This window comes from Aethalodelphis obliquidens, unplaced genomic scaffold (genome assembly GCF_003676395.1).
Source record: "Aethalodelphis obliquidens isolate GAN/ISIS:26980383/991018 unplaced genomic scaffold, ASM367639v1 scaffold8, whole genome shotgun sequence".
Lineage (NCBI taxonomy): Eukaryota > Metazoa > Chordata > Mammalia > Artiodactyla > Delphinidae > Aethalodelphis > Aethalodelphis obliquidens.
This window is the reverse complement of record NW_020837952.1, coordinates 44451801-44467085: the sequence shown is the minus strand read 5'-3', so window position 1 is coordinate 44467085 and position 15285 is coordinate 44451801. Positions and strand designations below refer to the sequence as shown.

General features: G+C 41.6%; 1 protein-coding gene across 1 annotated transcript in view; it reads right to left on the bottom strand.

Moving 5' to 3' along the window:
• ANO4 (anoctamin 4) overlaps window positions 1-15285 on the bottom strand; it is a 451959-nt gene that overhangs the window by 94426 nt on the left and 342248 nt on the right. Inside the window, exons 12-15 of the mRNA XM_027107320.1 lie at window positions 13884-14005; window positions 10566-10700; window positions 9396-9492; window positions 4003-4063 (exon numbers count right to left, since the gene is read on the bottom strand). Of these exons, the coding sequence (XP_026963121.1) occupies window positions 4003-4063; window positions 9396-9492; window positions 10566-10700; window positions 13884-14005 (415 nt within the window). The remainder of the gene's footprint in view (window positions 1-4002; window positions 4064-9395; window positions 9493-10565; window positions 10701-13883; window positions 14006-15285) is intronic.

The window sequence follows — 15285 nt, the reverse complement described above, 5'->3', positions numbered from 1 at the left end:
TGCAGAATCTTTGAATTTGCATTTAAACAACCACAATCTTGTGATTTTGATTGGAAAGCTCTGAGGACCTCGATTTGTTTGTTTACTGGGGATAATTTAATTTTTGGCAACACTTGAAAGAGGAAAAAAAAAGAAAAAAAGAAAACAGAAACAAAGAACAGCGAGATAATATGCTTCCTGGCAAGTCTCTGCCAGTATCAAACTCCCTAATGACTCATTTTTTTTCCCCTAGGGAGAGAGCTAATTTAGACCATAATTGTCTGTCCCTTGAATCTTTCTGAACCAAAATGATCATTGACGAAAGAGCCACTCTGATTCAAGCCCTAGGCTCATAGAATAGTCCCTAGGAGGCCCTGCATCACACGAGTGTGAACAGGAACAAAGGTGGTGGAGTTCTGTCAAGATTTCTAACCCCACACAAAGGCCCTTCCAGAAACTACAGACTGTTTCCAAATGGAGCCTTATTGTTTCTCCGGTGAACATACAAAGCAAAAGGCAACAAAACAGACACACCAACCCCATCCCTTCTGAGGACTTGTAAACCCCTTAGATCTGTTCTCATCATCTCCATACCTAGCAATTTCCCGAAAATAAAGTGCATTTGTTTTCCTAAATGTTGTAACTTGTCAGCTGTAAAGGATGATCCTGAGACCATTAAACCGAGCTCCGTTAGAACTGATACATGTTTATACTGGGCTCGGGACAAGTGTAACAGTCTTTTATTTTAAAGTTCAGATCCGTGAAACAGAAGCAAACAGGATTACAGACAGCACATGGTCCTAGCAGTGGAGTGGAGGAGCTAAAAGCTTGTCTAGTTTAACTCTTGGCTTTACCACTTTTTTCTAGCTACTGCCTCCATTTTCTCATCTATCACATGGGAATAGTAATATTCCCTTCCTCAAAGGTTGCTATACAGATTAACTGAGATGATACTGAACAATGCTTAATATAGTAAGCCCTCAATAAGTGTATGCTATTATTCTAATTATCACTGTTATTGGCTATTCTAGATTTCTGCAAAAGGCAAAGCCCTATCTACAAAGAAACACCTGGGGTAAATGATTCTTTTTCTCAAACTGGGAACAATACAAGATTTAAGTAATAAGTTGTCTACGAAGACAAAGCAATTCTGAAAATGAATTATTCCAGGCTTGCGTTGCCTGGAATGGCCCTAAAATGTTCCCTTTGTTCAAAGGTTATTACAAAACATCTATCAGCTTCTTACTGAGTGCCCTCCGAGGAACAAGGACTGTCAGATCTCCAGTCTACCTACTTGCAACCTCCATGCTCCAGGCAATCACTACCAGTCCACTGAGGTTGGCAGAGATAAAATAATAAAGTCTGTCTGTTATCCCCAGTATAAGACATTCCAACTTGCAAGAAAGGGATGCCATCCACTTTACAATGGTGGTACTGGGTGAGGGGTGGAGATGACAACCTCTACCTTATAGACTATTATCATTCTACCAGAATTTTACTTCTGGGTAACTGTGGGAGAAGAAAATATTATTTCAGCCAAAGTATATGTAAAATTGGTGGAACACTGAAATGGATAAGGGAGTTTTGTGTGTTAATTCTTCTGAATACCACTCTCTCTACAGAAGTATTAACCTATTACACAGTAGACCAGTAGCCCAAAACAGAGCTTCCCAATATGTATGCCAGGAATGGATTATAGGTCTGCCAGAGGTGATAATCCCATCAGTTTTGGGGGAGGCTAAGGTTCTTAGGGCAGTATTATCCCTGGCCATGAGCAGGTTCCTTCATGGACATCAGCACACTGTGCAAATATTATCATTTCCTATGTGTCATGACTTGAAAAAGTTTGGGAACCACTGATTTAGGAAATGAATACATTTTCCAGAGTCTCCTCATTTGTGATCATGGCAAAGTTGAAGTACTGGATGTCTTATTATATTTCATGATCATGGTTACCAATACTAATATGTTCTAGAAAAGCCAGATACACATTCTTGACCTGAGAGGTCATTCCTGTAACCAAAACTCTATTATGGTTACCTTCCTTTGTTTGCAAGAGATGCAGTAAGGGGTAGCATAAATAGTGAGGGCTTTCACAAGGTCCACCAAAGGAGGTAGAAATCCCATGGGAATTAAAAGACTGGACCTATTCAGACAGGATATGGAAGCCAGCAGCTTGAGAGACTACAGCCACAAGACACCCTGGGTCTTCACCCTGATACTCCACTAATAACATGACTTGGCCACATTCTTTCTTTGCTTCTCTTGGGGGATTGTCTTGCATTTTCTCCCAGATGGCTACCAGTTGGCTTCTGTACCCTCTATTCTAATTTTTTCTACTAGTTCTTTGCTTCTGCTTATTTCTAGGTTCAATTTCTCATAAACTCAACCTGCTCATAATTCCTCCTGGTCCCCAATTCTACCTGCTGGTCAATCTCAATCTCCCTCTCTCCCTTCCTCCCTCCCGTTTCTTCCCTCTCTGCATCTTTCAGTGCCTGGTTCTACTGCTAACTCTCTCATGTCGCTCCACATTTGCCAATCCACATTCTTAAGAATAAGACTCTGGGTGGCATTGCCAGCTCCTGTTTGGGCAGAACCTTCTCTCATGGCACTCACCAACCTATGGTTTGACTATTCTTGGGACAAATGCCCACTGGGTGAAAAGGGGCTGGAGTCACAGGGTTCAAAAATTTTTCTTCAACAGAGCTGCGGTGGGTGGGACAACTTGCTTTTGAAGAGCTTGAGGTAAAGAAGACATAACATACTTAGAACAAACCTCCCAAAGAAAACAAGGTTTTATATTTCTACATGCCAAAGAGACCATTTAAACGTATTTATTGTCTTATAAAGAAACTCTTTTGGTAATTTTCTTCTCTTTCCCTTCTTTTTTCCCAATCCATACATTTATCCATCCATCCATCTAATGAATATTAATCTCTCTGTCTTAAAAAGAAATGCATAAGGTTTTCCATGACCATAATAGTCCTTGAGGACCAAGAATCTATTGGCGAGAAAAATTGTGTATGCAAATCATTATCAGTGCCCAAAGAATGGCATAAACCAAATGGTATGGAAATTCAAAGGAGGAAGACATCTTCTGGCTGGAGAAGATGCCACTTCAGCTAGGCCCTGAAAGATGGCAAAGATTCTGATATTCATTCCATACATAAGGAACAACATGAACCAAAGCTTGAGTTAGTAGAGTTCTATAACCTCAAAATTCAGATTTTGGCTTTTTAAGTTCTAGAAAAAATGCATAATCATTGTCAAAAAATTCAAACCAAACGGAAAATATATAGTGTAAAAGGCCTGACTCTCATCACTGTCTACCTACCCTTCCGCGAAAGGTAACCTCCTCTCCAAAGGTAACCGCCATTCATCGTTTATTATGTATTTGTCCTGACTCTTTTCTATACTATTAAATTAGAGCTCTATAATTATTTGACTAGGAAGATATTATTAAACCCATTTTACCAAAAAGTGGGTTAAGTAACTTCTTTGGGCTAAGGAATTCTTTAAGTGAATGTTCTATCATACCTTGTTATTATAGGGCTATTGGCTTGAAGTGATTTAGAAGGACTCAGTTCAGTATTGTGAGTAGATTTTGTTTATGAGGAGTCATTTTGACCAGAACTGGAAGAAGCCTAGAGGTGGGTGCTCACATATTAGATGAAAAGATTCCACTCACAACAGAAAGTCCTATATATACTGAGATGGGTATTCAGGTGTCAGCAGACCTTTTGGTATACCATAGGCTTTATTTTTGTCTCCAACAGAAGGTGAATTTTACTCCAATAATGGAATGCTGATGAAACTGCTGAAGGCTTAAGAGAAATAAGACATGTTCTCCTCTACAACATCACTTTTAAAATAAACCAAATGAATTATTTATCGACTTGTGTCTAATACAACAGCCAACTGAATTTACTCAAGCTTCTTCCTCTCATATCCAAAATCAGACTTTAAAGGAACATATCATAGAGCAGATGATGGGAACAAGTTATACGAATGTAGAACACTTACCCCAGACTGCCATGAAAACAGCAAAGAAGACAGTGGCTCCATTGTCAAAAAGGTGGGTTACCTGGGAACATTATGAGTCACAGTTAAACTAATTTCCTATATATAATATTGCAATTCACGTTTTTTTTTTTTTCACGTTCTGTAAAAATAGCTCTGACAATGCAATGAATTTGACAGGGTTTCTTTGGGGGATATTCCTTTTGGACCATAAGGAAGAAGGGATTTTTTCTGTGAAATAGTTTGGATACAGAAAGGAGAATTTGTTCCATTTATGTGGCTATCACTTAGTTTAGCATTTATCAGCAGCCCCAATGGTGCTGTTAAGAATTTCCTTTCGCACACTATAAAAACTAATACACATGCCTATCTCATGTGGATAGATTTATATTTAAGACCAGGTAGGGGGCTTCCCTGGTGGCACAGTGGTTAAGAATCCACCTACCAATGCAGGGGACACGGGTTCGAGCCCTGGTCCGGGAATATCCCACATGCTGTGGAACAACTAAGCCCGTGCGCCGCAACTACTGAGCCTGCGCTCTAGAGCCCGCGAGCCACAACTACTGAGCCCACGTGCCACAACTACTGAGCCCACGTGCCACAACTACTGAAGCCCATACGCCTAGAGCCTGTGCTCCGCAACAAGAGAAGTCACCTCAATGAGAAGCCTGTGCACCTCAATGAAGAGTAGCCCCTGCTCGCCGCAACTAGAGAAAGCCCTTGCGCAGCAACAAAGACCCAACACAGCCAAATATAAGTAAATTTAAAAAAGAAAAAAGACCAGGCAGGTATTAATGTTGCTGCTGTAAAGGTTTCTGATTTCCCCAGCACTATTTTTAATGCTTCATTTATTCTCTTTGAAAACATGGCCATTTTGTGTGTGTAGTTTTGAGCAAACGTTTTCTGGGCTGCCCCCGGACTATGGCATTATAAAGAAGAGCAACCCATTAACACAAACCACTTCTACCTTTATTAAAGCCTCAGGTAATCACTACATTTACCTCTTACACATAACACAAAGACAGCTAGCAAATACTTTATTGCTAGAATAATCTATTCTATTGCAATCATCATAGCAGAAAGCAAAAATATCTCTTTTCGCCGTAACACTGCCAAGCTCATTTCCACCTCCAGGATAAATCACACCAACATCAAGCCAAACTGAAATGATGACTGATACGTTCGTAAAGCATAACCTTTTTTTTTTGGTGCTTAATAGCTCTCTATAAAGTATACTTTACTGTCCCTTGGAGAACGTGCCAAGTATAAACAGGTCTTTTCCTATTATATCAGATTGTGAAGTATTTCAAAATTTTCCAAAAGTTTATGACTTTTCTTTCTTTAAACACAGGAGAGGTAGAGAGCATTCAAACACCTAGTGTGAGACAAAAGTCTAAAGCCAACTTATTTCAATGCCAGAAGGAGTGTTACACTACGTATATCAGGTGGTCAGCATCAAACCAAGCCCGAAAGCCTTGATGGTAAGTGGTTGGTTTGTGCTCCCTCCTAGGGTATTTCCTGGTGGACACTCCCTGCACCATCAGGGAAGATTCTGGAATGGATTGTGGTTGTCATTGTTTTAGGCTGTGGGGATCATTTTTCCTCCTTCTCTGGGTAACATGGCTCAAGTACAACCAATCGGAGTCCTTCCCTGGAACTGGTATGAAAACACTTGGAGAGACACATTTTCCCGCTGCAGTTACCGATTTGGAAATATGTGAATCAGGGTGAATTAATAGGGACTTCTAGTTCCTCCTAAGATGGTAAGCTAGGACAGGCTAATGGCTCCCTCTGCCAAAATCAAACCTGGAGAAGCAGGAGAGCAGATTTCAGGAACTGACAAAACACACAAACCAAGATCCTGAGAAATGCCAGGGGAAACAGAAGGTTGCCTTAAGCTGGTGTGTGTGTGTGTGTGTGTGTGTGTGTGTGTGAGAGAGTGAGAGAGAGAGAGAGAGAGAGAGAGAGAGAGAGATGGTGGGGAGTGGTAGTGGTTCTCAAGCAGAGTGAGAACACAGGTTAGAGAAATACGTAAGTTCCAGTCTAGCCTCTCCCTCAATGGCATTGGAAAATTAGTTTCCCCTCCCTCAGAAATCAGCTGCAACAGGTCAAATCACAAGTGCTGGTATTCTTGGGGGTAATATCAGGGACGCCCAGAGTCCCGCTTTGTCGGAGAGATGATGAATGTAGGTGCTGCGTGGCCGGCTGGCCTCGAACATTCACTTCTCGGTCCTTTCCCTTTTAAACCCCAGGGCTGGTAGTTACAATCAAGGGAGAGCGCCTCCTTCCAATTCTGCTTTGTTCTAAGCAGGCTTACAAATGAAACTGACCAGAAAAGCCCTCTGACAGAGCGACAGCGCACAGTGGTGCCTGGGACACGTTGTCCTCTTCTCTCTGTAAACTCACCAGGACTGACCTGGCCTCTGACCCTCACCCAAAGCGGTCGATACCTCCATGGGACAAGCACCCACAGGCCAAAATCACAGAATATCTGGGGAAGACAGCTGCCTCCAAAGAATTCCAAAGTAGGCAATATACACCTTCTGAAACAGACATTCTGTAACAGCAGGTCAAGAATTTAAAATAAGCGTGCAAATATGTTTAGGGAGATACAGGAAGGAAGATGGAGGCCTGGAGCTGTGACAGTCAGCAGCCATCTCTCCCGTCATGAGACGAGCACCTGTCTACAGAATGATCACATAGACAGGCGGCCAGAGAGTGAGATCTGAGGGCCTGGATGACCAGTTCTCGGCATGAGGTTCTGCTGCTCAGACAGTGTGAGCTGCTCTAGTATCTTCTGCAGTGAAACGAGCCAGTAAATCCCTTTCTGCTTAAGCCAGTTTGATTGAGTTTCTGACCCTTGCAAGTACAAGTGCGAGGGTCAGGGATAAAACGTTCCTGATGAGCACAAGAGCTGCTGACTGACTTGGATCTGGGCTCCTCCTTGATCCAGTATTTCTATGCATCCTCAGTCTCATTAAATCAGTCCGGCATTTCGAAAGGAGACTCTGTATAACTTCAGTTATTTCATTCTGAGGCCCTTAAGCCTTCCTTTTACTAAGTTTCCAGGCCAGGCCAAATCCAAAATTTAGAATCTAAGCATCTTGAAGCTCAGTATGGCACAACGACGTGTCTTATACTCAGATAAACCAAGAGCCAGCGACTTGCTGCTGTGTGACCACCGATAAACAACTTCTACCTCTCTGAGTCTCTGAGTAAAATGGTAATAATAACACCTACCTTGAAGTTGCTGTGAGAATTAGAAATAATAAATGTAGGTTGCCTAGCTATTATTATAATTATTATCGTTTTAGATCTAGAGAGTTTGGTAAGATGACCGACCAATGAAGGCCCTATAAAACCTGAGCACGCTAAACTATCCATGATGATTATTTTAAGGAATTATTACAGCTCCCCTAAAAAAAAAGGAATTTCACTCAAGGCAGATCTTTCACATAACAAACAAACATCACCCAAACAAACAAACAAAACTGGGCTTCTGAGATTCCCCCAAAGCAGGATTTTTACACCTGAGTCATTCGTGTTTAACTCACGATCTTTTTTTTTTTTTTGCGGTATGCGGGCCTCTCACTGTTGTGGCCTCTCCCGTTGCAGAGCACAGGCTCCAGATGCGCAGGCTCAGCGGCCATGGCTCACGGGCCCAGCCGCTCCGCGGCATGTGGGATCCTCCCGGACCGGGGCACGAACCCGCGTCCCCTGCATCGGCAGGCGGACTTCCAACCACTGTGCCACCAGGGAAGCCCCTAACTCATGATCTTTAAACAAAATTATATTACTGACCAACCTCTTTCGAGCCTCACCACATCTCTATTTCCCAAGCTCACTCTGTTGAATTTGTCCTCATCCAGGCAGGTCTATCTGTATGTTCTCCAAAGGAAGGGAGAGTATTTTGGGCTTTTCTGGTCCCTTGCAGCACATATTAAAAGCCCAAATCTTTGTAAAATCACAGCTGGCTGCTGTTCCTCCCACCAGACTGGCCACCTACAGGGCTAGAGACAGCATGGATGGGTGGGATCCTGGGCTGCCTATCTAATGTACCCACACTTAAATTGAGCAAAACTCTGCAATGCCAACAGTATAATTAGATGGATCCGAGCTGCAGTGATTGTAGAGGTTACATAAAATCTGCCAACCCCTTTCATACCTGGAATCTGGGTAAGCTGATAGGCAGTGGGTCTTAAAAAGTCTTCATCAGTCTATACTCCAGCCATTGCTTTGCATTAGCGATACTGCCCTTCAGTAATGAACTCTAGAAATTTGATGAATGTGTCTAAAATTTTAATAAAGTGAGGTATAACATCAGAAAGGGGTATGTAATAACATATAGACATAATGGTGTTATGTATTTTTTTTTCAAAGCACTTTCACATATGCTATCTTCTTTGGTCCTCATGACATGCCATGGGGCAGAGAGGGCAGGTATCGCTGCCTGCATTTTAGAGAAGAGAAAGCTCAGGCTCAAAGAGTCTGTACATGTGCAAGGTCAAGGAGGTAAGTAGCTGACCTGAACTTGAATCTAGGTCTTTTGGACAATAATGATGATGAAGAGGAGGAAAATAATGGCAGTTGTCACTTACTGAGACCTTACCATTAGCTAAGCACTACGCTCATTATCACATGTCTTATAAAGCAGTCATGTGAAACGAGTATCATGTTCTCCATTTTACAGATGAGAACACTGAGGCTCAGAAGAGGTTACATAACATGTTCCTCTAGTAACAAGTGGTAAACAGCACAGTCAAGATTTGAACCTAACTTTCTCTGATTCCATCAACTGTTCTATTTGCTTCCTGTGATAATAATTAAAGCCAATACATTTTAAATACATATACAGTAAAACGAATATCTGAATTAGAATACTGAATGATGAAGGTAAGTCTCTCCTACAAGGTAAACTTGAGAATCAAAGACCAGAAAGGACGGAGAGAATGTGGTCACCACCATCTCTCAGGAAGGTGTATATTAAATTCAGTCTGGGACTTCCCTGGTGGCACAGTAGTTAAGAATCCGCCTGCCAATGCAGGGGACACAGGTTGGATCCCTGGTCCAGGAAGATCCCACATGCCATGGAGCAACTAAACCCATGCGCCACAACGACTGAGCCTGCGCTCTAGAGCCCACGAGCCACAACTACTGAGCCCGCGTGCCACAACTACTGAAGCCTGCGCACCTAGAGCCCACGCTCCGCAGCAAGAGAAGCCACTGCAATGAGAAGCCCCGTGCCGCAACAAGGAGTAGCCCCCACTCGCCACAACTAGAGAAAGCCCACACGCAGCAACAAAGACCCAACACAGCCAAAAATAAGTAAATAAATTTACATAAACAAGCAAACAAATAAATAAATTCAATCTAAAATGCTGCCTAGTTGAAATTACCTTGGCATAAACGCAGCTGTCTGACAGCCTCATGAATGGACAGTATTTATCACACACAGGACACATGATGATATCTGTAGCTTGGCAGACTTCTTTACTGGAAAAGAGAACAAAAAAGGACCGCTTTTTGATGACATAACAGCATTTTTTTCCCCTTCAATTTCACCAGAATAGTCGACCAGTAAATAAGATTCAGTAGATTAAATTTTTGCCCTCAGAAGCTTCTTAGCCTTTTCTTAGTTATTAATATAAACAAGTCCCTGCACAGTTTAATAGTCTGATAAACCTACGTATTTATGAGGCTGTTTCTTGGCTTTTACATATTAATTAGTTAAGCTCAGGAAAATACATGAAGCAAAACATTGATTGTTTATACCTCAGGTTATACAGAAGTCATTCACAACACTGCACAGGTTGGAAGCAATTTCATACTGAATTATGGGAACAATGAGATACCTCACAGTGCCAGTCTTAACTTCTATGTGCATGATAAATAAGAATAAATTATGGAGGAATAAATAAAAATACTAGGGAGTAGTTCTGGGAGAAAACCACATCTCATTAACAATTTCCCCAGAAATTAAAATATTTTTGCAGGTCACTTTTATTTTTGCAGTCACTTCTAAAAGGCACATTTATTTATTATTTAAGATCACTGTCTGGCCTTGTACGAAGATCTCTATGAATACCTTAAACTATATTCTAGCAAAAGAGCCAAGATAACAATTGTTAACACTGAATCATTCACAAGGTTTCAGCAAGTTGGTGAGATGTCTTTCCAGCTTACAGGGTCCTTGTAAGAACACACAATTGATAAAAAAAAAGGATGATTAACTCACTATTTTGCAGTATTAGTTAGAAAGAAAAAGGTGAAAAAGTCAGAAAAAGAGCAACTTTGAGCCAGTGAAGGAAAGTGATTAGTTACGTGGATATGTAGTGGCTTGTATACCCATAAATGTGCGCTTTGCTTCCTTGGTAGCTGGAGACAACAGCAACAAGGGCAATGGATGGGCAGACCTGGTGAATTGAACGTTTTGAATTTTTCCAGGAGAGATTGGAAAGAAGTTAAAATGAATAGCTAAGTGGGCCGATCGTCTGTGAACACCCCCAAAACACAAATGCCCGACTCCAAATATAAGCAAAGGCAGGCTCACCCAGAGCTCCCCGTACCTGACTTGGCAGTGATCCAGAGTTATGACTCCATACAAAAAGACAAATAATCCAATGAAAGCGGCTGGGAAGAGCATGCCGGTGTACCAGCCCAACCAGGCAAAATACAGCCCAATCTTCTCTCCGAAGTACCGCCTGTTTAAGACACAGCAGCCTTGCAAATTATACTGAAGTGTTTAAAGTTAGGCATTATAACACTTTGCTCAGTCATTTTACTTTGTTGTGGTTTTGCTGATAACCATGCAGACAAAGTAAGCGGAGAGAATGGAACGTTCGACCAAATTTAAGCTCTGGACTTAAGTTTCTTTTCCTATTACTCTAGATCAGAAATAGAATGAACCCTTCCGTAAAAGAACAGGATTGTATGCAAGCTTGTTCTGAAAACACAGAATAAACCCAGCTCATTCAGGAAGTTATACATGATACTGTTATTGACAAGGAACCAGGGGAATTTGAAGAGTCGGTGCCAACACATAATCTCATTTTTGCCATTTCTGAGTGTGTGTTTGTTTGTAATGCATGTATTATAATTACATATATTTTTAAAAAATAGTAAACAAAATTACTGTGAAAAACTTTTAAACACCCCTTTCAATATTTTGTAGTTTTACAAGATGTTTAAAATGCTAGAATCATAAGATGTTACAAAGAAAGAACTCTAATTACTGAGATTCAACATGAATCAATTCTGAGAGCAACTTTCCCTTTTAAGTGATGACTCTTCACAGGCATTGATATCTACCTCTATAAATATTTTCCTGAGACTAACCAGCCTGCCTAGTGCCCTGTGGTCTGTGAAGTTTGGTTTTTATTTCTTAAATATCATTATTGTGTTTTCTATGCCCTTCAACAGCTAAATTTCATAACTTAGAAGTTAATTACTTCTTAGTCCAATGTAAGAATATTCAAATTATTTCTTATTCTCCTTCTAAACGAATGTTGACCATCTATTTCCAAATGCTGTCTGCTGCTTGCCTCCTAGAGTACTCAATGGCTCCTAAAAGCATGGATTATTTATTTATCCTATCTTCTATTGTGTCCCAACAGAAACCTTCCACTTCCAGAAGACTTTTCCAACATATATTCATATACACAAATATTCAGTTATCCATTCAACAAATTAAAAAATACCTACTATGTGCCAAAAACTGTGCTAAGTTCTGAGAACACAATGGCGAGCAAAATAAAGCTTGGTCCCTCCTCCTATGAAGCTTGCAGGGTGACAGAGGAAACACACATAAATCAATTAAAGAAATAAGCTTATAATTACAAAACTGGGAAAAGAGCTACAAAGGAGGGGAACACAATACGATAAGTGTGTATAACAAAGCCATCTGACAACTCTAGCCAGGGAAGACTTCTCTGAGGACGTGACTATTGGGTTGATGCATGAAAGTTAACTGGGTGGGGTTAGGGATGGGCTAGAGTGCTTCCAGCAGAGGGAACAGAACCTACAAAGGCCGTGTGATAGGAGGGACCAGGTGAAATAAGGGTGGTGTGGCTGGAACACTGATAATAAGAAATGGGCTGGTGAGGTGGGCACAGGATAAGCCTCGATGGGCCTTGCAGACCATGCTAAATGCATTGATTTTTCTCTTGAGAAAAATGAAAAGCCATGAGAGGACTGCAGCCAATCTGGGGACATGACCAGTTTCACATTCTGTCTCCAGGGTGGAGAATGGAGTGGAAGGGCCAGAAAGGAAAAAGGGAGACCACGAAGGGGAAAACAGCCATAGTCCAGGTCACAGGTGAAGGAAGCAGCAGTGGTAGAGGAGATGCTGGGGTGTGGCCAGATTCCAGAGATATGGAGGAAGCAAAATCTAGATATAGGACAAGAACTATTTAAGAGATGAGATTCCCCAGTTGCTCCACAACTTCATTCCACTCAAACCTTGCTTGTGCTTTTCATGTCCCCTCCCTTTGGCCAACCCAAATCCCACTGCTCTTCCAGGGCTCAGCTCCGCACCTCCCACAGGTGCACTGGCCCATATCCATCCTTTCCGTTTTTCTTAATTGTTGTAAAACTTTTGGCCTCCATCACACATGTTACCAAGTTATGCATGGTCTTGTTTTACAGTTGTCTCAAGTTTGCAGGGCTGGTTTTCCTGAAGGAAACTGTGCATTTCTCAAAGCCAGAGACCATGGCTTCTGTGTGTCTTTGCCAATAGTACTTAGCATTGTACTAGGAACACAATGGGCAGTTAATTAATACTCACTGAAAAATGATAAAATCTTAATCAAGAAACTGTCACGGATGGGAGCTGCTTTGCCTGCAGCAATCTTCTGTAGTTTTTAATCGATGTAATCCTGTAACATGGGACTCAGGCTGGGAAGAGAATTGGCTTTGATATTTTTTCCCTACTATTTTATCGTATACTGAGACTCGTCAAAGGCAAGTGATCTCATCTCAGAAAATACTGTCCACTCGCCCAGATCATCTGGATCATCTGTTACTTACACAGAGAAGGGGACACAATTCGTCAATGGCCTTGGGTCAACAGGAGTAAACCCTTGTAACAAGGACTCCGGGGAGATGAAATGTAAAATGAGTTGTCTTATTATTTCATTTTCCTCTGGCATCATTTTTGAAGGGCTCGGGGAAAAGTGAAATAAATCTGGCTAGTCTAGGAAATGAGACATGACTTTCTTTTTAGTAAGGAATCCATGAAGTGTGGATTGTTACTACTCAATCTTAATAATCGGTCTCTACATAAATAATGAGATGTCAGAGTATAATGCCTCCATGGCAGAAAGTTGGGCATACACACACAGTTAAAGAAAACCCACATTTTCAGTGCACAAATATCATAGGTTAAAAGCAGATATACTCTTTTGACTTGCAGAATTAAAACAATCTTTAAAGGTTATTAGTTTTAAGTGAAAATTAAAGTAAGCCTGAAATTTATTAGAACGACAGCACCCTCTATTTCCTACTTGCATAATAGTAACTAATATTCCATTTGTCACTAATATATGCAAGCAGTGTTACCTCTCTATAACTGTTATCGATAATTTGTCATTAACAGTCACACGGGTGATGAGCTTCTTATGGAATCCTGGGGGAGGCCTGGCTGATCTCACATGCCCCTTTCCAAGGCGCTTTTGGAGGAAACACCAGCCTCATCAGAGGGAGGTCAGGTTTACCAAGAACGACCCATGTCCTCTGATAGGCTGCCCTCTTGGGAATAAGTCAGATTTGAGTGTCAGCTGTGCACCGCAGACCGTTTTTGTTTTTCCCCAATGTTGGCTTGTCCCGGTTGACAGTCTGCCCTCATCAGCCTGTGTAAGCTTTATATTTGCATCTGGTTAAAAACTCACCTTACAAGGTCCAAAGGCTGGTATTTATACCACACGCCCCAGGAAGCCCAGCACTCATGGAGCAGATGGCGGTGGTTTACTGCTCCGTGGGTTCTAATGGAGTTTTTACTTCTGTAACTTCCCTGGATAAAAACACCACTGCTGGTGAGGTAATACCCACAAAAGCCAAAAGGAAAAGCTGATAGTAATACTAGCCTTTATGGCAGGAGTAGCAACAGGGGTGATATGAGGAAAAAACAGATCCATTCTATTGAAGGGAAAGCAGTATGATTAGTTATTCTGGACATAATCTTGATGTTGATGCCATGTTGTAAAAAGCCCGTGCTTGCCGGAATCAGGCAGGTCTGAACCGAGTTACAATTCAGTTCTGTTACATTTTAGCTAGGAGATCTTATACTCTCTGAGCCTTGGATTCCCAGGTCATAGTGGAACGAACACCTGCCTCATTAGGTTTCTTCTGTGGTTTGAATGACTAGAGCATCCTGTCCCAGAGGCCATGCCCAAGACTTATGAGTTCTCTTTACCACTTGCCTCAAGATAGAGTAGTTGGTAAACAGCCATAGCTGTAACCTGGTCAGATGGTGCTGTCTATAAGAAAACCCCAGAATGCAAGAGTGGTAAGTTAGCTAAAAATTGCAATAATTCAAATATAATTCAACCTCCTCATGGAACAAATGAGGAGACCGTGGGCCAGTGGAGTAGGGCGTTTCTAAGTTCAGTTAGTAGAAATGCTAGTTTCACAAATAGAACAGGTACTTTCTGGAGGTGAACTAATTTTTGACATTTTAACTTGAGAAGCCCTTTCTTAGTGGAAAGTGAACAGGCCCGAGAGACAAGGAACTCAGGTTCTAGCTCAGCTCAACATCAACTCACTCTAACATTTCTCTAAACCTCTATTTAAATTTTTACCATAAAACAAGGCAACAAGAGCTGCCCTTCCTGCCTCCGAAGGTTGTTATGTGGTCAAATAATATAATCAAGTTAAACTGAGAGCAAAAATTCAAAAGAGCGATTATGTTATTACTGCAGCTGCTATTACTAATTTGGAAGCTCTCTTTTTATAAAATACAGGGCTTTAGCAAGATGCCCACCACCCACTTGCCTGCACAGAAACTTCTGTCCGCCTACCGCTGCTCAGACACTGCCCTTGCCGTGGGCAAGGGATGGGCAGGGGGAGGATGCAGTCATCACTGCAACCCTTTTTTGGGGGGCAATGCCAACTAATAACCACACGACATGCTTTGGGGACATCTGTCTTTAACATTCAGAAACACCTGTGTGTGACTCCAGAAAACCTTTCTGTCAAAATGTTTGCTTCTGTTACACAAAAAGGATCACTCCACAAAGGGTTCATGGCTGTCTATAATAGGGCCTCAGACGAAAGCCTCTAGTCTCCTTAATG